Raw genomic sequence first — 25,252 nt, 5'->3', positions numbered from 1 at the left:
CAAGAAAAAGAAGGTTAGAAATGAATGAAGGTGCAGTAGAATTTAGAAATCCCGTAGCTAAATGTTGTTTAAGCAGAACAGTTGTTAGTTGAGTCGCCAATGATATTCAGAGGAAGGGATCTGAATCTGAATCATTAAAAACACTTAAGTATATTGTTCTCTTGAATGGATAACCTGACGATAGATGCATGACACATAAACATGAAAGACAGAAATCAAGTGCACGTTGTTAGAGATAGAATAATTACTGGACCAATTAACGTGGAAACAAACTTTGAGGACACTCACATATTCATACTGTGCCATACATCTATCGGTTATTACTAACCTGGTTCTGGGCTGGTTGGCACTATCTTTCTGACTGATTCCTTCTTTGGTTTTACAAAACAGAAAGCACAACTTTTTCTTCATTTCTTTGCGGAAGTGTTTGCTGTAAAATAGAATTTTATGAACCCCGACACAAACGTGTCCTTTATACCTGCTCATGCAAAAGAGTATGAAATTGGCAACTTTTGAGCATGTGACTACAGTAGTTGACACTTGAACGCTCGCATACATCCATCTTGTTGTGTAAAGTGCGTTATGAAATACATTTCTGAAAACAAATCACGTTTTTTTTTCTTGGAATTTCAGATTGAATACATGTAATTATTGCGCTGATTCATCATGCACGTGTTTACCAAAAATTTCTAGATTAGAGATAATTGCTGTTTATCTATTATACAAGAAAAATTACAAATCTCAAACTTACATATAGACGTATAAGCCAGCGGACGGGATATGCGAGAATATGTAACACGTTACAATTGCAGTTACTGTATATGTAACATGTCGTTCCGCTTTGTTCACATGCCGATTCCAGACTCCACTGAAATTGAATAACGTTTTGAAAAAAAAGTTATGAGTCAGCATTAGGTATTGCACCTGTTGGATGAGTGATGTCGAACCACTTCCGATCTGTCGGTGACGTCAGTAAGAAGGGGAGCAGGAACGTCATCTCCGGACCTTGTGGAGTGTCGAGCACTTCTGGTACGCGTCGGGAAGAAGTGCTGAACAAAACTTACATATGTATACAACCCCTAATAGTTCTTACCCGAAGACGGTTCCGGAGGTAGTAGACTAAACATGTGTGGAATGTGATCAGAAGGATCATTGGGATCAGAATATGGAAGACAAACATGATGATGGTAAACACACGCAAAACTGAGAATTTTTTAGTTTCGGCGTCAACCTGAATTGAAAATTATTTTTTGTGTCCTCACCAACATTGTTGCCTTACTGTTGAATTAGTGTGTCCGGTGTGGTCATCCAATAATTTGAAATTCATGTGGAAACATGTCGCCCCTGTGAGCAATAAGATTAACGGAATTACAATGAGATTATGTCGTGAGCAATATCTGGAAAAGATGCGATTATGATTCAACACGTAGTTCTAAAAATGGCTCACGTTTGGAAGCGGGCAGAAAACGGAGCTTTGATGGCATATAACCTGTCGAATGAAACCGTCACAATAAACCTGAAATGATATTTCATTAAAATTTTTTCAACACCCCCTCCAAAACAAACCATGTACTGCACGCTGAGACCCAATTGACAAAAAATGCAAGATTATGCTTATATTCAACAAACCACATGTGATATGAAGATGGACACTTTTTTCCAGGATCATCTGAAAGCAACACTGATTTTAGAATCATAGAAAAAGATTATCAAATAGAAAAAAAACAAAACAGCAATCCGGATAAGAACGTACCAACACAATCAGAATAGAGGAGAGCCTGCAATCTGCTGAGATGATTCGGAGTCATGAAAATAAGATAGAGCATATCGCTCAAAGCGGCTGCTGCCAGCATCTCATTTGTACTGTAAAACAGAGAATGTACTTTTAATTCAAAAGTTTTTTTTCTTCATTCAACAATAATAGAAACACAGTTCAATGAACAAATCTATACGAAATCAAACTTCCACTCACCTGCTTCTCATCGATCTGCTCAGCAGCACAAATAGTGTGATTGAATTACCAACAATCCCCAACACAGCCAAAAATGGGAACGCGTACTCACAGGTTTTTGCGAGAATCCTCGGCAGATCATCGGTACTCATTCTGTGAAAAAATGAAAATGAAACACATTGTTAGCAAGTCACAAAAAAAAGGCAAGGAGATAAATTAGAGGGCGACAAGGAAGAGGATTCAGGCGAAAATGATGGATGAATTTGGCAACGTGATGAGAGAGAGGAATATCATTGACACGATAGAAACCTAGAGGACTACTACATAGACAACATGATCTACGGGTTATTGAAAATACATACGTCTTGTGGTTTTCTGCTTTCATTCTGGAGCAGGTGAAAAATAACATGTTCATTTGATTAGAGACCTTTGAAAAACCAGGTTAGCTGAGCATGATCTAGTTTTATCATATGAACTTTCTAGGCTAAACCATGTGAGTGACTACTACTGCCGCTACACCGAAAATGTGCAAAAAGCGAGAAAGTGCAAAGTAACCAGTGGCTCTCGTTCCCTTTCCTAACGACATGACGCCCGGAAATGAAGGGTGGCGGGAATGGAAAAGAAAGATGTTCTTTGCAAAGGGGGGAAAGAGGACGAGAGATGAAAAAAAAACATTCATCCTATCTCCTATCCACCCATCCTTTTCTTTCTCTATAAAACTAATTTCCATTCGAGGACCCGCCCCGAAGGGGGATCAAGAGCGAATGTTGCAAATTGAAAGTGGCCATGCTCAAGACTTAGCCATTCCATTTTTTCTAGCATGCATCAGAGTAATGAGTGAGACAAATGTCGTTTTCCTTTTTTAAATGTCCTCTTTATAAATAGATAAAGTATCGGGACGGCGTTTTATTCCTGGTTAATCCTGTTACTGGCGGACAGAAAAAAACTCTGATGCAAGCACCCCGTTTAGTAATGATAGGCGGATCAGAGTCCGGATAAAACCAACAATTCCTTGATCTTCAGACTAGTACTACTTTTTGCAGGGATTTGTGAAATTGGCTTTGTTTATGAAACGTACTAGTTATGACACTTAAAAGTTGGTCTTTAAGAACATATGTCAGATGGAGAGACGCTCTGCAAAAGGAAATTCAATGAACTGTGAAACATGGAACAATGTGATATGATCGAAGATGTTTTGTAACTTTGCAATGATATAAAATTCATATAGCCTAGAAGCTTATATACGATCATTCAGAACTACTTATGTATCTCGGATTGTTGAGAAGTGTTATACAATTTTGCAAGGAATTATTCAGAGAATAAAAGTTAAAAAACAAAAGAAAAGAATGAGGTGCACATTTTTTAATAGTGCAATAATCTTTTACTAAATGCAGAAGAGAATTTGTCCTTTTTCTCCTTCTTTTCTTTTATTTCTCCACGAAGAATAAAATGAAACCAAGTGGATTTGTTGTATAGTTAATTTTCGGTTGCGAGACCTCCCCTTATTTCTTTTTGCAAAATTCGAAAATTGCACTTTTCACGACCCTGACGCTTGTGACAACAAAAATACTGCCGATTACAAAACGACGTGCAAAATGAGAAAAATGTTCTATCCGGCAAGTGATCCATCAGAGAGATAACAAGGAAAATGCGTAAATGAATGAAAAAAAGACACTGCAAAAGACAATGAAATTCGTTGAAGGAGAAGTACCCAAAAAATGAGATATTATTTTATGAAACGAGGAAGGAACAAAACATGTTCGAAAACAGCAACGAAAACTCTTAGGGTGGTGTCTAGGAATGGAAATGACAGAAATATATTGGCTGAGTCAAAACCGATTAAAATGACGTTTTCTGGATGTTTGGAATACTCGGATTTGTAATAAAACGGATTATGACTTTTTTTTGGAAAACTTGAAAAGTTCATTGAGTGCACAGTTGAAATTCAGTCTGTACCTTTGATCTTCTTTTTCCTCGAGTGGAATCTAAAATATTTCTCAAATCTCTATTCTCGATGACGAAAAAAGGATGAAACTAAAAAAAAAAGCAACGATAATGAAAGTGTGTAGAACTTTTAATAAGAAACTGAGCAACTTTTTTCTCTGAAAATGAGATGAATATTATTTCATAAATCCAACTAGTAGCTTTACACACTTGGCTGGCCGAAAAAAGGTTGCCTGAGGGGATATAGTAGTCATATGAGACTACAAAGAAGGTTTGAGTGGATCACAAGAGGGATCTCTTAGGTTGAAATTCAACACAGTTTTCTTTCTCTCCTTCCATTTTTTCTCTCCTTGTCGCATTTTCATTTTCAGACCTTCTCGGCTCCGCCTCATTTTTTTCTTTTATCTGTTTATTTTTATTATTTTTTGTCTCGCTTGTCATGTGAGGAAAAAGAGGAAAGTAAAAGGAAGAGAATATGAATAAATTTGGTCCTCCGACAACGAATAATTGCTCGAGAAGGGACGGGACCCTGATGAGTGTATATGAAGACAAGGAGGAAGAGGTGAGCATCACGGATCCTCGCCTAGTCATCAGATTTGTTTTGTTCAAACGGAAGAAGCATGTGATTACAGAAGACGCGCAATTTGGAATATGACATAGAGGAGACTGGCGCGAGTGGGTCCTGGACTCCAACAATCAAGGTTCATGAAATGAGTAAGATAATGAATGGGAGGGATGAGTTGTGGTGTCAAAGCAAACTTTACGAAACGTGAACTCGAAAGGAGAGAAAGAGTGTGTGTGGTGGTGATGGTCAATTAGGTGCGTCATGGAAACTAATGTAGTTTGGACTAATGCTGAACACATAAAATGTTTTGTTCTGTTGCCATGTAGATATTACGATTGATGCTCTCTTCAATGGTTTGAATATTGAGAAGTTGAACTAATGTTCTATTAGAAATCTCCGGTTTAATAATACAAAAATGAGATGTAATCTGTTTGAATCAATGCAAAAATTAACATACATAAAACATTCGTGCAAAGATGAAAGAATATATGCTGGTTGGATTTCAAAATTAAAGTGGTTTTCTGTCCGGTGAAAGTCTCGCGTTTTTTTGAACAAATATCATGTGAAGTTGTTCGAAGAAGATGAAAATTCTAAGAGCTGTCTATGTTCTAATTCAAACTACTGTGTCATTTCCGAATTTTCTAGAATTCGGGAAGAAATCGCAAAAGAAAAAGTTGTAGTACATCAACCCACTCAATGAAAGGTCTCGTCTCAGTTTCTACCACCCCGCCGTCTTGTTTAGGCAATCGACTCCACTCCGAATTCGTCTTGACTCGGATCGAATTACTACATAATCTTGAATAATTAACCGCAAAGTCGTCACCAGCGACAGAATTTTTGAGATTCTGACGAATAATTGTGAGAAAATCTTAAAGAAAATAGTGGTTTCTCTGTTATCGGTAACCGGTGAAGCTAGAATTGGCATAGATGTCATTAGATGACTGAGAGCTCTCGAGGGTTCTCCCAAGCTCCGCCCATTCTCCAGTGTCTCAAGATAAATTTGGGTAAACATTGAGAAACATGGTGGCGGAAAAATTGAAATTCGAACGCACCGACCCTATCTGAAGGTTTCGCTTGTCTGGCAGTATGTATCAGTTAGCACTGAACAAATAATATCTTATTTGTTATCTAAAAAACGATACTTGACCAAGAAAAAAATCATTGCGAACTAAAAACGATGTGACGTACTACATGAATTTGGTGTCGTTTTGAAAATGGCTAGCATCGGGATGGAAAAAGAAAATCTGAATCTGTCTGAAATGTGCCCTTCCTAATCCTAATTCCCTTTTTCTGAGGTTTTCCACATTTTGAAAACATTGCATTACATTCTTATACTTCAAAAAAAAAAAAGAATGCAAATTTTGCATCCATAGCTCCATCAAAAACTAGTGACAAATGACATCATTTTAGGAATCCTACAATTAGTTAGATGGAAAGTTGGGATAATAAGATTCCTGGATGAAAAACACTTGTGAATCCTTTCTAAAAAGTAAACAAGTTGGACCCTTGTCCAACTTCCTCATTTTTTTTTGCAACAAAAAAGAAAAAAACTTTGAGCTAATAAGCAATTATGTTAGCACCTCTATTCCATATTCTTTACAAAACGAGAATCTTTGTTGCACTTTTTGTTTCAAAAAAAGAGGGAACATACTAATTATAGACTTTCAGAAGTGTGAGGCATCGTAGAGTCGTGCAAATCGGTAAAAATAAAAATGGGCGTGTTTTAATGTCATCTAGATGAAACAAGAGGAGACTAAAATAAATCAAATTGAACTCATTCAGTGCGTAGAATTATTTCAGGAAGCCAAACCAGACCTCCGCTTCATTTTGGAAACGGAAGTGACTGGTCAATGACAAAAATTGTTGAGAAAAGTCTTATTTCGATATGGGTCTCGAATTTCTCCCTTCCGATGTCATCTGAAATAGAAATATTGGTCATGTAAGAAAAATGTTCATAAACCTCAGAAACAAATGATCAGTTCGATGCACCAACAACACATTGAAAAATAGAATAAAAAGCCACGTGCTGGTTGGACTACAAGATGTTTTGGAAATGGCTACCTTCTCAAATAACGCACCTTTTTCTGCGACTTTTCAACTACCGGAAATGTGTGCGTCAATGTGAAAAATATCACGACTTGTTGGACTAAGCATGTGTTCAAACTTACTTTCCTGAATTTACGGAAACGGGCGTCTTGCACTTCATAAACTTCCATTTCTCTTATTTCAAGAATCATTCAATAACAAGTTGTACATATTTATTTTTCAACATTTCAGAACTGAAAATCAGTCAAAATCACCAGCTAAGCATAGAACAGAAAAGGGGATAATTCTAAAATTTCAAAATAGGGAAACAAACAGGAATGCATCGGGAAAAGCAAGAATACAGAAATTAAAATCTGCCGAAAATCGTTTCAGAGTACAGATACAATTGAAAATAGGGCTTATTTCTTCAAGATTTTGTAATGAGAATGTTGTTATATGGTTGGCTTCTCGGACTTTTTGATTTGTTACAAGCGCAATATCCCACGTAAGCCCATACCAACACAGAGATAATGATGACGAGCACCCAGAGAGCATACCACGAACGACGATACGCCGACAATTGGACTCTCTCTTCATTCGTCAAATCTGCATCCGGATCCAAATCAGTCTCCGAGTCTTTTGACACATATCTTGTTATTAATTCAGCCTCGGTGTTCCAGAATTGAGCGTCAGGGAAATGAATCTCACCCTCGAGAAGTCTGAATTAAAAACAATTACTCATTCGTCATTATGAGACCAAAAAAAAAGAAAACACTATATTTACTTGAGTGGAACGTCCATTGAGACGTGTTGGGTGTTATTTCCTGAGAAGACTGGCCATGAGAATCTGAATAATTTCGAGTGGGTCTGAGTCATATCTAGCTGTTTTTCGCTCCCAACCTGGAAGTGGACGGATCTCCAACTTTAACAAAATTTGTTAGCATTGTGCATAGGATTTTTGACATGGTCTCCTCACGTTTCGTGTATGGGGAGATTTCAAAGTTACTGCTGTATCCTTTCGAAAAAATGAATGCATGATCCAGACCATGGAACGCAGCTTTGTCCACTGGAAATATGAAACTTGAACCATTGTCAGAGGGCAAAAAATCATATGTCTGTTGTTGTACTCTGCCATCAAAATAATAAAAAACATGCGAAAAACTAACAAATCTCAGATTTCTCCGTGCGCCTCATTTCGACCGGTTTCGTTCCAAACAACGAATAGATTTTGCGTTCCTGAATGACAACTAGATGAGAGAAATGACGCAAAGAACTCAATTACCGATTCAAGAATTGGACTCTTGGGTACGTAGTCAAAAGAGTAGAGATATACTGGGACACCTCTCTCGACGTAAGCAGAAACTTCTCTTTCGCAAGGAGAGACAAATTCAATGTCGGATTCCAGCTTTTGCAAAGCACCAACCACTTGGTCAGCATTGAAATCGTTGTTGGGGGTTTCCAGATACCTGCAAATCCAGCCAATGAATTTCTCAAGCTGAATAAATGACAATACCTAACAATTGTTGCATTTGCAATCAATTGGATTGTCGAATTAGCCAACTTCTCAGACGCTGTCTCGTGGAAACTATTATCAATTATTCTATAAACTTGTTCTTCAACGTCACTCCTCTTCAATCCATCCCGTTGGTGCATGTTGTAAAACATTGCTGAAACACAAAATCCATCAGTTGAATTGAACTCGCAAATAATTGAATCAATGTCACATTACCCTTCTTGTGACCCCACTCTTTGCGTGCCACACCAGTCATGATGGGAATTCGGGCATTGTTTCGAACCAGGGAGACACCGGATGCAGGAACCAAATCTCCGTCAACCACCATTTTGGAGACACCAAGCTGAAAGAAAGTTGTTGGGAAGAGAGCTAGAATTATTTTTTTACCTCTGCAGCAAGCGCTTTACGGAACAATGGAGATGAGAAATTCAGTTCCTTTCGAAGACAACTGAGTTTGTCAGTTTGAGCCATGTCATCCTAAAATACTACATTGGTATTATGCTAGATATTGTTAGTACTTACAGTAAGACAATTGATTTTTACATTTTGATAGTTACACAGCGAAGATCTGATAACCGATTGTGTCAAATGTTGGTATTCATCGCCAACAACTTCTTTGGTGTCTTCCTCATTAATCCACTTCTCACATCTAAAAAACTAATAAATAGTTGAGAAACTATAATCTATCAAGCATAAGTAGTCCCATGTTAGCAAAAGCGTGAGTCATAGTTGAAGCAACTGAAACAATAGAGGGGAGAGGGGGAGCGAAGCAGGAAGCAACTAGAAACATAACATTAACAAAGGGAAGCTAATCGCAAATGACTCTTAGAATGTACCCCGCATCAAGAGACCTGAAGTACGCCACCAAGTTGTCGACAGAGTATGCAGGTTGACTGTGACGGTGGATCGCCCAACCAGCCATCGATGATCCACTCATTATGATTGCTTGATGGAGAAGGCCTGTATGGAAACTTAACTAAACGGCAAGCGGTTTCAAAACTGACCAGTTGTTCTTGGAGATAATGCGAGTAGACTTGATGCAGCACCACCAGCACTCTCGCCCATGACTGTAACTCTGGTTGGATCTCCGTTGAACTGAAACCCACAAACAATTTCAGAATACTAAATGAAACTTGTCTTACTTGTTTCATATTTGACTGAATCCATTGTAAGGCCATTACCATGTCCCATATTCCGAAATTTCCTTCCAGTTTATCACCATTTTGATAATTCATGAATCCAAGTGGTCCTAGACGATAGTTTATTGAAACGAACGCAATTCCCTTTGAGACAATGTTAGCTGCGATAACTTCCATGTCGATTCCAGTGTCTGCGGAGCCTGCCAAGAACGATCCTCCATGAATCCAAACAAGAATTGGATACGTCTTTGATTCATCATCGGTGTCCTAAATTTAAGAACCTTCGACTTAATAAATACCTATAATTGTCTTACATATGGGCTGAACACGTTCAAATACAAGCAATCCTCGTTTTGTCTATCCATATTAGCCTTTGCGAACTTGTCATTCTTATGAAAATCCATGAATTGCAGGCAAGGCGGCCCATACTCAACAGCAGGAAGTTCCTGGTGCCAGCGAGTTTTTTTCACTGGTGGCTGAAGAAATGAACAACTGTTTTGAGCCGTCATAATGACAACTACGAAAAGGACAGTTATGAGAACGACACATGGAAAACAACAGATGATTTTTTGAATCCTGTCATTTTTTCTTCTCTTTGTTCTGCTGGTCAAAGTTTGAAGAATAGGAAACAATTATGAGTTTAAGAAGTCAGACACAATGGAATTTATAGTTTTTTTTTAAATGTTCTGCACTAGTTAGACGCTCACCTTCAATCTCAAATCACCAATAGGTGGTTCAGCGTATGGAATCCCTCTGAAAATCTGGATGTGCTTTCCATCAATATTATAAATATTTCCTCGAACAAGACCCTGTTCCACCCAAACTGATCTTGATTTCTCAAGCAATTGAGAATCGACCCATCCGAGAATGCATATGAGCAATAGCTCACGCATCTGAAAACAAGAAAAGATGAACACGCAGGGAGATATTTTGACAAGATGTCAATTGAAGGTAGGGAAAGCCAAAGACAAATTACTCTCGCGACGACAGATAGATAGAGCAGGTAAACGTGGAGAATCGGATAGCAATACTCTCGATATAAAATGTGAAAAAGATACGTAGATTAGAGAAGAAAAAGAAGAAGACAAGAAGAACAAGGAATAGACTTATGGATTGTTTGAAAATGAGATGGAAGAGCACAAGAGTTGAGATTACAACCGAATCAACTCAAGAAGAATGAGAGACCCGAAGACACGAGACTAAGCGAGAAAGAAAGATGATTCCGGCAGCTCTCGCTTTCATCAATGCACTCACTCGAACACTCACTTAGATCCATCTATTATTACAACTTTTTGTTCTCGCCGAAACAATCGCATCATATTTTTTCGGGAGGTACGATGAAATGATTGGCGTCGGTTAACGCTGAGCCTCAACTTGATAAATGACTTTTCGTCATTTTGAGTGATTTTGGTCATCAAAAAAACACTAACGCTGACAATCCGCATTCCTCAGATACTAATCTCACCTCTATTTATTTTCTTTTGAAAATATTTCAGTTCGTTAGGCAGAATAAACTTGCACAGGTATGATTCTCATTTTATAATATGAATCTGTACTATTACACTATAAGGTCAGAAGTTCGTCTGCTGAACAGCTGACGGACAGTATGCAGCAGCGTTAATGTCCAGAAATCAAAGTATTCGAGAGTTCGACACTGTTTGTGATTGAACTTACTTTTGCATTTTAGAATTTATAGTATCTAAACGAAATCACAAAACATAATTGGTAAACTTCGTCAAATCTAAAAACACTTGATAGTTCAGGAACGTAGCACTAAAAGTTATTTTGAATGAGTCAAAATAAAGTTATTGTTCTCAAATCAAATATAAACAACCTAGGTTCCGTTGAACATCGAACATATACCGTGTTCCTAGCGTTCATGAATAAAAGCTTGGATTTTTCTCGATACGGCTATATTTTAGAAAGCCCACTCCACCAAAAGTGAACGTTTTGAAGTGATTTACCTTGGAGACTCTTCCACGTTGTGTTCTTGAAACAAAAACTGACTATTTTTCATTTTTCTGAATTGGATTTTCTTTTCGTTTTAATATTCATCTCTAGTTCGAGCTACCATATGCCAAAGTCAACCTAGATTTTTGAAAAAAAAAGAAGTTGTAGTCCAATAACTCACCCGAATCATTTGAAAAATTGATAACAGCTTTCACAAACAGTCCAAGAACTGCATAAACATTGTTTCAAATGTATGTAATGAAAACTGAATGAGGCTTCGTTCCCCCAAAAGAAATTGCTCCTCCTTTTCCACCATTTTTAGAACTACCGTATACCAATTTCAACTTCAATCAAATGACGTTTTCAAAACAGAATAAGAAACTAGACACGAAATCGCTCTCCAAATTTGATTATTCTATAAAAAGGAACTCCATCAACTCAATGAAGTGCGTCTGGAGTCTACATAAAGTTTTTCCCAAACTTTGTTTCAAGTTTGTCAGTGTCCTGAAAATTGAGAAACAACTGGAAAAAAATTGAAAAATGTGAATTTATACAAAATTTCATTGAAGGTTGATTATTGAGACGATTTACATGGATGAAGAGAAAAGTGAAGCATTGGGAAAAGTCAGAGACCGAGTTTAGAATGAAAAATGGCCGTTGGGAAGATCGTTTTTCGGGAAATGGATGGGATCGGTGGAAGTAATGCATGAAGAAGTGTTAAATTAGCAGAAAACGGGTAGAAAGCAATGAATTACATAACTTTTGAAAGAACAATGAATACAATCGAAATGATAAAACTGGAGTAATAATGGGTTCCCCAAATGATCCAAGCATGGGAGAATGGATATCCAGTAGCCGAGTAGTCATCAGTGAATGTCATTCCAGTGAAAACCAAATGGTACATTGAGAGAAGCATGAAGAACAAATTGACCAGGAGAGTTCGCTTTGAGAACTGAAATTAATAAATTTTCTGAATTCCAAAAACGGAATTTTTAATTTCTAAATACGAAACATCATGACTTTCAAAACAAAATGTTGATGCAGGATTACTATTTTCTGTTTTTCTCCAATATTTCATCTCTCCTTCAGAAACGTCCTTTTATAGAAGACTGATAAGGCTATTACCTTGCGAAAAGGAAATGGGCATGCCTGCATTTTCAAGTAAGTATTTTACCCTGCCGAAACGCGGTTTTTCATATTCAGGACATGATTTTAAGCAAAACTAAAACTAACTGTAGTGTATTGATGCTTGCAGATGAGACGATTTGCTCGAACTGGGCAGGGTTTTGCGGCGACACACATCGAGTAACGGGCAGCAAGACGTTTACGGAACACTGAAAAAAGGAGAATTTTGTATAACGGTGGTTATTCTTTTACCGGTTTCAGAGTAAGCGATAAATCCAAGAGCCAGAAGAGTGATAGTCATTTGGTAGTCGCGACCATGAAGAAGGGAACTGACGGTAAAAGTGAGAAGAACGTTGTAGGCGGTTGAGTTGAAGAAACGACGTTTGAAAACATCTTAAATTTATTTCGAAAACAATGATCTGTATAGCAAAATGCCTTACATTCATGCAAAAACGTATGGAATGGCTTGTTCCACTCAACCACAATTTGAACAGGCGATCTTGCAAACTCAACATTCAATGGGTTGGAAATGCAAACATTGGATCCGAGGAATATGACAAATGCTGAAAATCGTTGGTTTGGTATATTTGAATTTCTCTGCTTAACACTTTACCTTGAGTCGTGAGGCATACAAAGTAATGACTGAACCGGAAGGACATGGCGGTGAGGACATCCTCCGTGAATTGGGACGACGGCTCGAAGAATTCAAAGTGGCATGATGAGATGATTGCTAGTGTAACTCCAAAGAAGAGTACCGGAATGGCACGTACTATTAATCCCAATTCATCCTGAAATTAAAGCTAATTGTTGAATTTCTTATTTTGCAGCACTTCCTATGCATACCTCAAATCGTGTCCGTTTTCCGTCTCGCATCTTGACAAACTGCTCGAATGTCGTGTATGGTCCAAATACGATGAACGGTGGATAGTAGATGTACTCCAAGTATATCGCGAACTGATCGAAACTCATTCTCTTGATTGTTGACTCCGCCCTGGTGAAGGCAACAGTAGTCAATCTCATGATATGCATCATCAAAATTCCGCGGATCGTAAGGAAGTACTCCTCTGATTTGGCGTGACGGCAGATGTTTTGGCTAAAAAAAATCATGTTGTTGTAAAAGCTGACAGGTTTTTGGAAAAGTTCTAACTCACAAAGCGATCAGAATAAGGATATTGAATGCGAGAACTTTGTAGCCGTTGACTTTGTTAACACAACAGGCCAGAGATATCAAACTGAACAGATGGAAGATGAATAACGACAGGATTTTCTTTGGTGAGAACCAGGCGATGGTTGCAGTGGCAACGGCGACGTGAAGGAAGATGCGAAGTTTGATTGGAATTTCTGAAAATAATTTTTCATGAAATGAAATTATGATATTTTCTGGAACTGGTCTAAATGAAGTAAATGAAAGTTGAGAAGAGAGCATTTCTACTATAGTTTCAGTAATAAGGAATGTTCTACAAGACAAGACCATATTTTCTGGTTGGCTAAATACGGTCCGAAGCAAGTCGAATTTGTGAATAAAAATTTACTGGAAGAGAGATTTTGAAGAGTTCTCTGTCTACTACATACTCTATGATGTAAAAAGCATAGTCAAAACAGAACACTCAATGATAATTATTACACTAACCTTTTTATACATGAAGTTTTATACATGAAGCTTATCTGGTTCTGCGCTCTGATATAGCTTTCTCTTGAGAGCTTTAAGTTTGTAACCGGCACCCGTTTTTACAACGATTTGCAGGTGTACGTAAAACTCGTTATTGAAAATAGACTCTTCATGTTTTCATTCACGGGTTTGTAGTAAAAACGCTCAAAAAGTTCTTGTTACTCTTTTTCACATGTTTTTTTCAATAACCGTTTTGCTCTTTTTTCTAAAAAAAACTGTTCTACGCGATTCTACTTTCTTGCTTCCGTATCTTTTTCGCTCTTCAAGGCTTTCCGATGTTTAACAAAAATCACTCACGCAAATGTTTCAGAAGTCTGAATATCAAAACCAGCATTGCAATTTTCGACACTGTGACGAACATCGCATTTGCAACTTGAGTTGTACATCGTATTCCGCTGTCTTCATCGAACGGGTCGAATTCATCCAAGTCGGGATCATGAAGATGATCCATCTGAAAAAAATCAGATTTTTGTATAAAAATGAAATGAGGAAAGAGTGAAACAAAGAAATATAAACCAAGAGTTTAGAACTAATGTTCAAACATAAGAAAAAACCGCTGCCTGTACACACTCAACGGAGCGCATTTGCATACACACGTTGTATTGTCCCGAAGGAGAATGAGAAGACTTTTGCAACGAGGGGAGGATATAACGACGGGTAAGGGGGTACCGATCTGTGGGAGGGGTCATTCGACAGCTGCAGGAATGCTGTACATCTCGAGAGGAGTTTTATAGTCGAATGGCCGAAAGTACAGCGCTGAACAAATAAGAAGAGTGCGTCAAATCAGACAAATGGAACCAAAAAAAAAGAAGATTTTATCCTTTTCTAGAAAATTCGTGGGAGGCAAATCGAAGAATTGAAAAGCAGCAGGGAGTACGAATTTCAATTAGGGATATGTGTTCTACAAAAGAAGAAAAAAGTGCATGGTTTCTCTTTCTGTCCGAGCGGAAGAGAATACAGTATCCTCTGTTGGGAGAAGAACATGGCGAATGGAAAAACGGGAAAAACAAAATAAATTTATGTTTTACAGACGTAGTTCTCAGAATCTGTAAGCAATAATTACCAACAATTTAGACAACATCAAAACTTGTATGAAAACGTTTTCTTTCTTCGTTTTCTTTTTTCATCCGAAATACAAACCAACAAACGAACGCTCTCCAACACACAACACGCTCGGCGCCAGCATTCGGAAGCTAAACCAGTATTTCCGTAGACCACACAACAAGGTTACAACGTTTATCGTTCCTCTTCCCTGAATCTCTCGTGGGGGTATAGCTCAGGGGTAGAGCGCTCGCTTTGCATGCGAGAAGTCTGGGGTTCGATTCCCCATACCTCCAGATATTCTTTTTTTTTAATTATATTCTTGCAGAAAAGCAGCTGATACATAGGTGTTGTAAGTAGAGAAGAACAAATCAAGTTATAGTTTGCTTCATATTTTGCCGGTTCCCTCGGAAAATCCTCAAAAAATTGAATCTTCTCAAATTTCATGCAGGATTGATCCCACGAAGAAAATTACTCCGGCCGAGATTCATTTGATGACGTCAGGGAACTGGAACCAGGTTTTTGTTAATCTTAATCTGGGAAACATGCCTATCTATCTTTGGCGTTCACACAAAGTTCAAAAAGCTCAACAAGTTCCAGGTCCACCCGTTTTTTTTTCAAGCAGTCTCTTCTCCACTAATTCTCTAGACAGCATGATACTGAAGCAACTTTACAATGGAGAACCCTTGAAAAGACCCCAATCAATCAATACATCGAGTGTCAGCTGGTGAAAGAATGGCACTTGCAAGAACTCAAGCGAATTTCTCTTTCAAATTTTCATAGTACCAAGTCACATGAATAAATGCGTATTCCACTACTACTACACTTACTACTACTGACGATAGGGATTCCCTACTCACTGACACTTTCTTGTCCTGAAGTAACTTTGTCCCAACGACCGAAACATTGCAAGAAAGAGTGTATAGCAGACGAGGATTGCAAAAGAAACAAAAGATGTATGTGCGACGGAGAATGTGGATTGAGCTGTGTGAACCCCAGTGAGTGATAAATCAGTTTTTTTCTAAATGGTACAAAAAGGTGTTTTCAGTTGCCATGTGTCACCCACTCCCTAGTATTGAAAATGGTTTTATTAGAACTGCGGGGGACTTGAGATTCGGATCAAATGCAGAATATGGTTGTGATAAAGGATACATTCTGGTGGGAGCTAGTCAGAGAAGATGTCAAGCGAACAAAGAATGGAGTTCGTCTCAACCAGTCTGCCGATTACAATGTATATCACATCTACTTGAAACATCTAATAGAGAAATTTCAGTGAAGTGTGGGCCACCTCCAGAAATACCGTTTGCAGTTCATGATGGCTCATCGTTTTCTGGTGAATATGATCTTGATGCAGAAGTTGCATACAACTGCATACCAGGTTACCATAAATTCAATGCAAAAGTATATTCAAAAATTAAACGTATCAAACAATTCCGTTTTTAGGGGCTCTCAATATCGAAATGTCTGCTCAATCGGAAAAACGTCGCCCAATGGTTTGGACCAGACTTAAGATGCAAAGGTAACAATAGGCAACCATCAGTTTTAACAATATAATATTTTAGCCCGAGCTTGCCCTGACCCAGGAGATATCGAAAATGGAATGAGAGAAGGAGATACATTTGAGTATCCACATCATGTGAAGTACTCATGTAACCCAGGATTTCTTCTTGTCGGGTCAAGTTCTCGTCAATGCTCAAGTAATGGAGAATGGACAAATGAGCCTGCCAACTGCAAAGGTAAGATTTCGTTGAAAGCTAAAAATTATGGAAGAAAATCAAATAAGTATGTTTCTAGAATTGAAATTCGTATCCGTGTCAACATGGATAAATCAGAGCACTATGATATTATCAAAAACTGACATTTATGAGTAGTACATTTTTACTTCACAAACCAAAAAAAGGTTGATACGAAACATAAATTATATTTTAGCAACGGAATGCTCACGACCATCAAGTCCACTGCACGGAAAAGTTGTTGGAAGTTCTTTGACTTACCAATCGGTTGTGACGTACTCCTGTGATCATGGCTATCGTTTGGTAGGCCAAGTGCAAAGAATTTGTTTAGCTGAAGGGATTTGGGGTGGAAATGAACCCAGATGTGAAGAAATCCGCTGTCCCATACTGCCACCACTTCCCAACGGATATATCGAGGGAAGTGAGACTTCATTTGGGGCTGTTGCAGTTTTCAGGTAGAAAATAATTAGTTCTTTGAAAAATTGCAAAATAAATATATTTAGGTGTCTTGAAACAATGACACACGAAGGAGCATCAAAAGCAAAATGTATGGAGGACGGACAATGGAGTGCTCCTATGCCGCGATGTTTAGCTTCTTGCAAAGTTCCAAATATTCAAAACGGAAGGATTAAAGATAAAAATGAAGGACAACTTATTGCATCAGGTAAACGATATTTTGAGTACACCTCCTCAGAAAAAATTAAATTCAGGATCGAAAGTAATAGTGGAATGCAACAAACAACATGAAGCTAATATTGACGAGCGACTTATTTGCAGCAATTCGACGTGGTCCCATGTTCCTGTTTGTAGTCCTTGTAAGTTTACAGAAAATTAGATCAACATGATTCTGTTTATTTCAGTGAGCTGCCATAACTGGCCTCCCAGGGTACCACATGCCAGGATCTTGTTCTCTAAGTCTTCTCATGGCTCAATCGCAAAGTATGAATGCAATAATGGATATCACCCCAACAGAAACAATCAAATTATTAAGTGCCTGTACGGAGAATGGACAAAAGATGGTCCGCCGATGAAGTGTCTACCAAGTAAGATTTCGTTAGAAAAATTAGATTTTAACAACTCATAATAATTTAGGTTGGTGTGAACATCCCAGCAAAACATATGGAACACTTCCGGGAGGTCAAATTCTTCTGGAAGGAATTCTTGGCGCATATGAGTTTCAAAGTTATATACAGAAGGTTGAGGAGGGTCGAGCAATTAGTTTTCAGTGCAGCAAAGGAAATTATTTGATAGGTGAGACTGAATATATTTTTGATAGGTCATAGTTTTTCTACAGGTCCACCAAAAGCCACTTGTGTAAATGGAGAATGGATGCCAAAAGTGTCACCAAAATGTGTTTCGCAAACCCATCCGATGATCGAAGGAAAAATATTGTGGGACCGTAAGAAACGAAGTTTGCCAAGTAGGGTAAAACGACAAATTTCTGATGATGGTAAGATACAGATTTTGTCCTTTTGATATTACTCAATCATTTCAGAGTCATCGTATAACCGTCAACTATCAGGAAAGTGTGGATTGGTGCCTGGAAAACTAGAAAGAATGATAATGCAACATTCGGAGAATGGAATTTCGGTCTGTTGATAGTTGTGAATAGTAAACGTGTTACTATCATTTTGTGTTTAGTTTGAAAAATAGCAACTGATTTATAGACAAATATAAAATCAACAGACGGCATGGGAAAACATTTTCTGAGAATATTATTTTTCGTTAAAATAATCTCAGAATAGTTTTAATACTGTAATACTATAACATAGGTTCACACAATCAAAATTCGGGAGCATTATGTGTGTTCAGGTGATTTGCAGGGACGGATACGAGTTTGCTAGCGAGAGAATCATTGGAAAGTCAACCTGTCTAGATGGAAAGTGGCAACCTGAAATAGCTGAATGTATTCCAAGTTTGTTGGTAACTAGAAAAATAAATTAACCATACTGTTCCAGAATCTTGTCGAGTCCCTATTCGGCTCCATGTATTCTTTCTGAAAGCGGGTACTTCTCAAATATTGCAATCGAATGATGTAGTGGAAGATGGTACCACTGCTCAAATGGCATGTCTGCGAGGATTCCATTTGAGTGGGAATGGTGTTTTGGAATGTGTTAAAGGAGAAATCAGAGAACAACTTGGTCATTGTGTACCACGTAAGTACTTCAATTTTTTGAGATAATGAAATCACCATTTTACAGAAGAGTGTGTGCTGTCTGAACTCATAGTAGGAAAGTACAACACGACTGCTGAGACTATCAAAAATGGTGAAAGTGTGCTTCTGATGTGTACTGGTACAAATGTCACCATCTCGTGTTCAAAGGGTAGCTTAAACCCAACACCTTCTTGTCATGAAAATGGTAACGCTCTCACCAAAGCTACTTCAGTATAAAAGTATTCCAGAATCTCGTTTTTGTATTGCACCTCAAGACACCACTCCTGCCATCATTTACAGATATCACGGGTTGAAGAAAACGCATATTGACAGATATCAGTCCGCTTATCCAAATGGAACTATATTTCAGTTTAAAGTGTGTTGTTTAGGTAGAACTTAGTAACAATACAAGCTTTTAGTGTAACGATAAGGAAGAAGCTGGTGGTATCGAGTGTATAAATGGAGAATGGGTTAGCAACTTGTTGCCTTGTGGTGAGTCGTTAATTTCCTCTATTCGGATATTGAGCGAACTTTAGTCACAGCCAATATAACTGCCTGGAAGTCACCCACAAATGATGAAATGTGTGCGCCGTTGAGGATGGAGCCAAACCAAAAAATATTCAATGTGGAAAATTATGTACCTCATCCTCTGCATCTTTTTGCACATGGAACCATATTGAATGTAAGAAATATTCCTGCTGGTGTTCATCTGAAAAAAATATTTTTATTCCAGGTTGGCTGTTTGACTACCAGTGATTCCGCGGAGACAGTCCCAATCAAGTGCAGACGAGGGAAATGGGGATACAAAAAGAAATTGAATTGCTCGAGAAGTGAGTAATTACGATGGGATGTATACAAATGTCAAATTTTCCAGTTGAAACAATCTGTACTTTGAAAATGAACATCAACTCCCATACCGTCATATACCATACACAAAAAAAGGAAACTGTACTTTTCAACCAAAATTTTGAATCTGGTTCGAAACTATTATTCCGATGTGCTAATATCGGATTAGAGCAATTGCATGGGAAGAAAGAGCTACTTTGTTATAATGGAGTGTGGAGTAGTCCTATTCCTTATTGCATCCCTATCCAAGCTAGCGGTGAGTTGCAGAATTCCCGTTTCACTCATTACAAGTACAATTCAGGAACAAGTGTACCCATAAAATATTCCGTCACTCATGGTACACACGCAATTTCATCGAAAGGCGAACTGATTGTCTCCAGAGCGGCCAATGTGAAATTGGCATGTCTCACTGAGAAAGTGGCATCGGATCCAATTTGGGTGAGGTGATACAAAAGTGGCTAAACTAGTTAGATCCTTCAGAAAGTCACTTCCACTTACCGCTCTTATCCAACACAATGGACGAAAGCAAAAACTGGAGATTACGATGATATTGATGGATTTGAAGTGAGTGTTCATATGACACGCAGATCATAGAAAAATGTAATTGTGTTACAGGTTACAATAGCAAGTGCTCAACCATTCGATAGCGGAATGCTTCATTGCGTCTTGCCCAACGGTGCTCGCAATTCTATAAAACTGGTAGTCAACGGTATTTTAACAAATAGATACAGAAAGTTTAATCAGAAAGTTTCCAGAGGATAAATGCTCACTTCCAATTTCTTCTCCATATCTTCAAACAGACTTGTCCAGTCCTACTCTGTTTGTCGGAACAGTCGCTCAGTTCTCTTGTCCAGCTGGTTATTTCGTTGAAGGAAACTCAATTTCAACTTGTCTAGAAGACGCTACTTGGAGCCATACCGTTCCTAAATGTGTTGGTAAGTCGTTCAAACGTTAAGAAATTATCTTACATGTATATTTCAGCGGCGCAGTGTCCTGCAGTTTTTGTGAATGGAACAAGGATGACAGTAACTGTGACATCTTATAGAACTGGAGGAGTAGCACACTTCAAATGTCATAAAGGGTATGTTCTAAGTTTTCAATTCAAGTAAACAGAATGAAAACGAGAAATTTCATTCTACTGGAAACGATCAGTTGTACCTAGAAATTCTTTCAGATTCACACTAATTGGAGAAAGAAACCTTCATTGCACAAATCAAGGATCTTGGAGTCATGACTTCCCCCATTGCAACGTAGTCAACTGTCCACCTCTTCTTCCACCTGCAAATGGTCACTTTATCGGAGAGCCAAAGGAAATCTACACAAAAGGAGACGTTGTTCTGCTTGGATGCCTTCCGAACTACATGTTGACCGGTGGAGACTTTGCTGTATGCCAAGCTGACGGAGAATGGAGCGAGATCAAGACAAAATGTTTGTTTTGGACGGTGTTCAATATGAAACTAGTTTTGTTCATTTTCAGGCGATGGGTATTGTAGACACCCAGGACAGCCTGATCACGGAGCGACAACTACTATTGCAAAAGATTATTATTCCATTGGTGAAAAGATTGTATTTTATTGCCCTTCCCAAAATTACAAACTAAGTTCCGACAATGTTCTGATTTGTACATCACCTGGACAGTGGTCGCGACGTCTTCCACTTTGTCTGCCGTCGAATTCTTGAAATTGGCTGACTAATTTATAAAAATTCCATTCCCCCCTACCCATACTGTGTCAAGCAACATAATTTTCAATTTGGTTGTCGTCTATGGAATGGAATGAAGATTCATTTATGAATCCGTCTGAATAAATCTGCTTTTTTGAGGAATTGGGTGAAGTGCGTGTATGCAAATAGATGCTAATCATGTTCGGGTTTCAACATTTCTCTATTCCCACTTTTTCTCATCCATATGAACCCGGACCCGTTGGAGGAGAAGAAGAAGAAGGGAAAATTTTTTGGCGGCCGAAACGAAACGGGCATTGCGTAAGGATTCAATAACAAAAAGGAGATAAATATCATTTCGTCCAATGAATTGGTTCGTATCCAAAACTGGATCTTACCACAATGGAAAACTGTCGGTGGTGATAGTTTCGAATCGGAAAAGTTAAAAGAGAACTTGTAGAAACGAACAAGAATGTAGCATACTTTCCATCATGACATCCAGTATACATTATAGCCATTTTTAAAAGTAGTTGTCCCTTTCTGCTATCTATGAAAATTGAGAAGCGACAAGATGATGAATCACTGAATAATGTTCTATTCTTTTTTCTCATAGTCAGCTTGTCTCAAAATAGAAAATACGATTATGCAGAGACCGCTAACCTCACTTTAAAGTGCTACTTTCACTGATGGCATTCCTCTTTCTTCCACTTTAGCTATTTCAACTACTGGTTCACACTTAGAATTCCATTCCGACTGTCAACTTTTGTTTACCAAGAAAAGGTCATACCATCTATCTTTGGCATGTATCAAGATTGTTGATGTTGATACTATTCAGCGGAAAAAAAGAAATGAGAAAATGCAAATTGAAAAAGACATGAAACCATGAATGTGGCGTGACGTAAGCATTTCAAAAAACTACGTTTTTGATGGTTCCGGTTTCTTGTGTTAAGTATTGTTGAGACCTGAAACATCTATATTTGAATCTGAATTTTAAATTCAGATGACTATTCACATGAAACTTAGCAATTTTGAATGCATATGCCAAATTTCTGGATGATTTTCGTGATCAAAAACGAGAGAACACAGTTTTAAGTTCAATTTTTTTATTTTTAGGCAATTTTATCCGTATGAAAAAACTTGCTACAAGCGCAAGCTGAAATAATACAATGGATAATAAAGAAATTAATATCCTGGGGCGGTTCTTGGTGGTGGGCAGTGGTCGCAACCTCCTGGGGCTCCGGTCTCTCCATCGGCTCCATTGTCTCCGTTGGCTCCTGGCTGTCCTGGGGCTCCAGCAGATCCGTTGTCTCCGGCTGGTCCTTGTGGTCCTTGGGATCCTGGGTTTCCTGGGGCTCCTGGGGATCCGGCTGGTCCAGCTGGTCCGTCTGGTCCTGGGGCTCCTGGGGCTCCGGCTGGGCCTGGAACCTCGACAACCTTTCCTGGGGCTCCTGGAGCTCCGGCGTTTCCTGGGTGTCCGTCTTGTCCAGCTTGTCCTGGGGCTCCTGGTCCTCCAGCGTTTCCGTTGTTTCCTGGGGCTCCTGGTTGTCCATCGGATCCTGGGTTTCCGTTTGGTCCCTTTGGTCCGGCTGGTCCTGCTGGTCCGGCTGGTCCGGCTGGACAGTCGAAGCAGAACTCGTGGTGTGGGGCTGGGGTGGCGGCTGGTCCGTCTGGTCCGTCATTTCCTGGGGCTCCTGGTTGTCCATCAGATCCATCTTCTCCGTCTGGTCCTGGTTGTCCTGGTGGTCCAGCAGCAGAAACTCCGCATCCGCAGCATCCTCCTTGGTGTCCGCTGAAGGAAGATCCCTCAACTCCTGCGCTCTCGTATCCAGCTTGACGGCGGGAACGGACAGCTCCTCCAGAAACCTTAGCGAGAACTTGGGTACGGGTCACCTCTCTCCAGATGTTTCCAGATCGGGAACGGCAGAAATCAACCTCGGATTGCATAACGGATTGCATATGTTGCATGTAGTTGTAGAGCATTGGAGCGGCAATGACGCACACCAATGTGGCGGTGAAGGAGACGGCGACTCCAACGAGAGCCACACGGCGGAGAGAGCTAGCCTCGATTTCGAGTTGTTTCTCGTCAGACATCTGGAATCAGAAACTGATGAAATAAGAATGCAAAAGAAGTGAATAAAACTACGGGCTTATATCTCAAAAATATATGGCTAGGTAACTAATGAATACCAGGAATGTGGATGCTACCCCTGAAAAAAGTCAAGGGGTGTAAAGACAAGTAAGAGATAGGAAAAGAATGCTTACCGTATTTGGTTTGATGAGATTGCCCACCTGCTTTCTGCCCTTCATTCCTGCCTTTTATACTGCAGGTAGGCGGGCGATCTGGCAAAGGTGAGAGGCGCCGTGGGTGTGTACATCGAACAGAGACGGCGGACAGGCTAGCTACGAAATAGCAAAGAGGAAGAAGCGAGACTGGCATGCCAAGGTCGTGACGCCGTTTCAGAATCGTTTTTCTCTTCTCATCTCCTGATGCTCTTTCATCGTTTTTCTGGCCACCCGCTGATGTCCACCGATTTTGGTTATCGTTATCAACGACCTACGGTTTCGCGTATCTTCTTTTCATTCTTGCAAAGTATCAAGTGGTTGGATGACTAGATAGTAAACGACGATGAACCCGGAACCGGTAATTGAAACCACCACCGTAATTATTTATCACGGAGATCTGAAATCAAGAAATCCAAAATAGTGAATTCTTCTGTCTTCTGTCACATTCTGATTGTTTCTCATTGACAATGACAGTTAAGAGTGTACTGTATTCATTGTCACTGGGTGTGCCAAGTTTACTGAAACTTGGATTGACTCATTCTTCTTTCCTTTCTTTTCTAATTTAATTTGCAATTCAAATGTTCAGTTCAAATTACACCTTCATTTTTCAATTAGTTTTTTAACAGGAAAATCCCGAAAAAAAATTCCGGATGAGAAATATCTGGCGTCTTGCCACAATTTCAACATTTGGTATTTTCTGCCATCTAGAGATTGGGAAACGTCTGGATGCATTGTCGCAAACCTACACAAATTAGCCGTGAACATCAGATGCCATCCAGCAGTGCTTCAGTCTTTTGTCTGTCGGGACGGCACGTAACATTTTAGGAGAAAGTAAGGACAAGACTTTTGCCTCGTCTCAAGCTTTAATTTAATAAGACATCCTCACCACCAACAGATTTCCGAGACGACCGGATTCAAAAAGGTTTCGGTTTTGGTTCTTGGCTGAATGTGCGAACGAACACTCATTCGATTAGGGATTAACAGATTTTCGTCTTCTTTCTGTTCTTTCAACGATTCTGCTACCAGAAATGGATTCTACGGGTGTTCGCTTTTTTGTTCTTCCTATCCGTCAAGTGAAAACACTCGGCGTCTCAAAAAATTATACAATAACGCGATCAACGTCATCTGATATGAGAAAAAGTGTTCCGTGATGGTATAATACTTTCGATGCTTCCTGCATTGTTGCATGCTTCACAGTGTTCTTGCATAAATTTATTCTCTTTAACATTCAAATTTCTTCCGCTTCCCCATCATTCGTCCGAAGTGCAACAAGGGGGAGATGAGAAGCCACAAAAACTGTTGTAATACAACCTCAAAAGTGGAAAACGATAAATCACAAAATCTGCGAAAGGTCGAATATTCAAAAGAAAAAGCGCCTACAGAGGGCTTCTTTATTGTTTTCCGTTTCCCTCTGATGCCACTCGACTCATCACACAAAAGCCCGTTTCTTACACAGTTTTTTTTGGGTTGCCTGGTGGTAGTGCCGTTTGACGTCTAATTATCATTTTGTGAAAGGTGGAGGAGGCAAAAAATGGAGGAAAAAGGACGCTCATGTACCCGAATAAGGAAACAAGGGAAGAAAAATGAGGAAAAGGAAGCAGAAAGCAGAAGGAAAAAGTCCGTGCGGTTTCTTTTTGCCATTGGCTAAAAAAGA

At 39.0% G+C, this 25,252-nt stretch overlaps 6 protein-coding genes across 6 annotated transcripts; 2 read left to right on the top strand and 4 right to left on the bottom strand.

The window, feature by feature from the left end:
• Window positions 1-68: 68 nt before the first annotated feature.
• On the bottom strand, window positions 69-2,103 carry GCK72_024555 (uncharacterized protein; the record flags this gene model as incomplete). The annotated part of the gene is made up of 11 exons (XM_053735935.1): window positions 69-126; window positions 329-430; window positions 479-595; window positions 752-868; window positions 925-1,049; window positions 1,094-1,231; window positions 1,280-1,397; window positions 1,448-1,516; window positions 1,567-1,669; window positions 1,754-1,863; window positions 1,973-2,103. The coding sequence occupies 11 exons, from the start codon at window positions 2,101-2,103 to the stop codon at window positions 69-71; spliced, it is 1,188 nt and encodes a 395-aa protein (XP_053579501.1).
• A 4,809-nt stretch (window positions 2,104-6,912) lies between these two features.
• GCK72_024554 (uncharacterized protein) lies at window positions 6,913-10,030 on the bottom strand (the record flags this gene model as incomplete). The annotated part of the gene is made up of 14 exons (XM_003117721.2): window positions 6,913-7,204; window positions 7,270-7,332; window positions 7,386-7,551; window positions 7,652-7,721; window positions 7,768-7,951; window positions 7,999-8,152; window positions 8,215-8,341; window positions 8,386-8,475; window positions 8,521-8,647; window positions 8,835-8,958; window positions 9,003-9,093; window positions 9,141-9,404; window positions 9,452-9,613; window positions 9,845-10,030. The coding sequence occupies 14 exons, from the start codon at window positions 10,028-10,030 to the stop codon at window positions 6,913-6,915; spliced, it is 2,100 nt and encodes a 699-aa protein (XP_003117769.2).
• Window positions 10,031-11,838: 1,808 nt separating this feature from the next.
• Window positions 11,839-16,285, bottom strand: GCK72_024553 (uncharacterized protein; the record flags this gene model as incomplete). Its single annotated transcript, XM_003118368.2, has 9 exons — window positions 11,839-12,039; window positions 12,321-12,421; window positions 12,465-12,605; window positions 12,653-12,775; window positions 12,826-13,000; window positions 13,056-13,305; window positions 13,364-13,553; window positions 14,179-14,332; window positions 16,223-16,285. 9 exons carry the CDS (start codon window positions 16,283-16,285, stop codon window positions 11,839-11,841), a joined length of 1,398 nt encoding a protein of 465 aa, XP_003118416.2.
• Window positions 15,725-21,336, top strand: GCK72_024552 (uncharacterized protein; the record flags this gene model as incomplete). The annotated part of the gene is made up of 26 exons (XM_053735934.1): window positions 15,725-15,920; window positions 15,971-16,323; window positions 16,366-16,441; window positions 16,485-16,658; window positions 16,852-17,110; window positions 17,159-17,319; window positions 17,366-17,470; window positions 17,516-17,698; window positions 17,748-17,906; window positions 17,950-18,105; window positions 18,151-18,245; window positions 18,468-18,570; window positions 18,614-18,811; window positions 18,857-19,015; window positions 19,059-19,186; window positions 19,230-19,302; window positions 19,347-19,492; window positions 19,544-19,640; window positions 19,685-19,912; window positions 19,958-20,094; window positions 20,137-20,220; window positions 20,272-20,365; window positions 20,412-20,591; window positions 20,638-20,737; window positions 20,831-21,084; window positions 21,134-21,336. The coding sequence occupies 26 exons, from the start codon at window positions 15,725-15,727 to the stop codon at window positions 21,334-21,336; spliced, it is 4,101 nt and encodes a 1,366-aa protein (XP_053579500.1).
• An 865-nt stretch (window positions 21,337-22,201) lies between these two features.
• GCK72_024551 (uncharacterized protein) lies at window positions 22,202-23,149 on the top strand (the record flags this gene model as incomplete). The annotated part of the gene is made up of 2 exons (XM_053735933.1): window positions 22,202-22,213; window positions 22,532-23,149. The coding sequence occupies 2 exons, from the start codon at window positions 22,202-22,204 to the stop codon at window positions 23,147-23,149; spliced, it is 630 nt and encodes a 209-aa protein (XP_053579499.1).
• GCK72_024550 (uncharacterized protein) lies at window positions 22,498-23,622 on the bottom strand (the record flags this gene model as incomplete). Its single annotated transcript, XM_003117572.2, has 2 exons — window positions 22,498-23,406; window positions 23,578-23,622. 2 exons carry the CDS (start codon window positions 23,620-23,622, stop codon window positions 22,498-22,500), a joined length of 954 nt encoding a protein of 317 aa, XP_003117620.2.
• Window positions 23,623-25,252: the final 1,630 nt, after the last annotated feature.

This window comes from Caenorhabditis remanei, chromosome X, assembly GCF_010183535.1.
Source record: "Caenorhabditis remanei strain PX506 chromosome X, whole genome shotgun sequence".
Lineage (NCBI taxonomy): Eukaryota > Metazoa > Nematoda > Chromadorea > Rhabditida > Rhabditidae > Caenorhabditis > Caenorhabditis remanei.
This window is presented reverse-complemented; position numbering and strand designations above follow the sequence as displayed.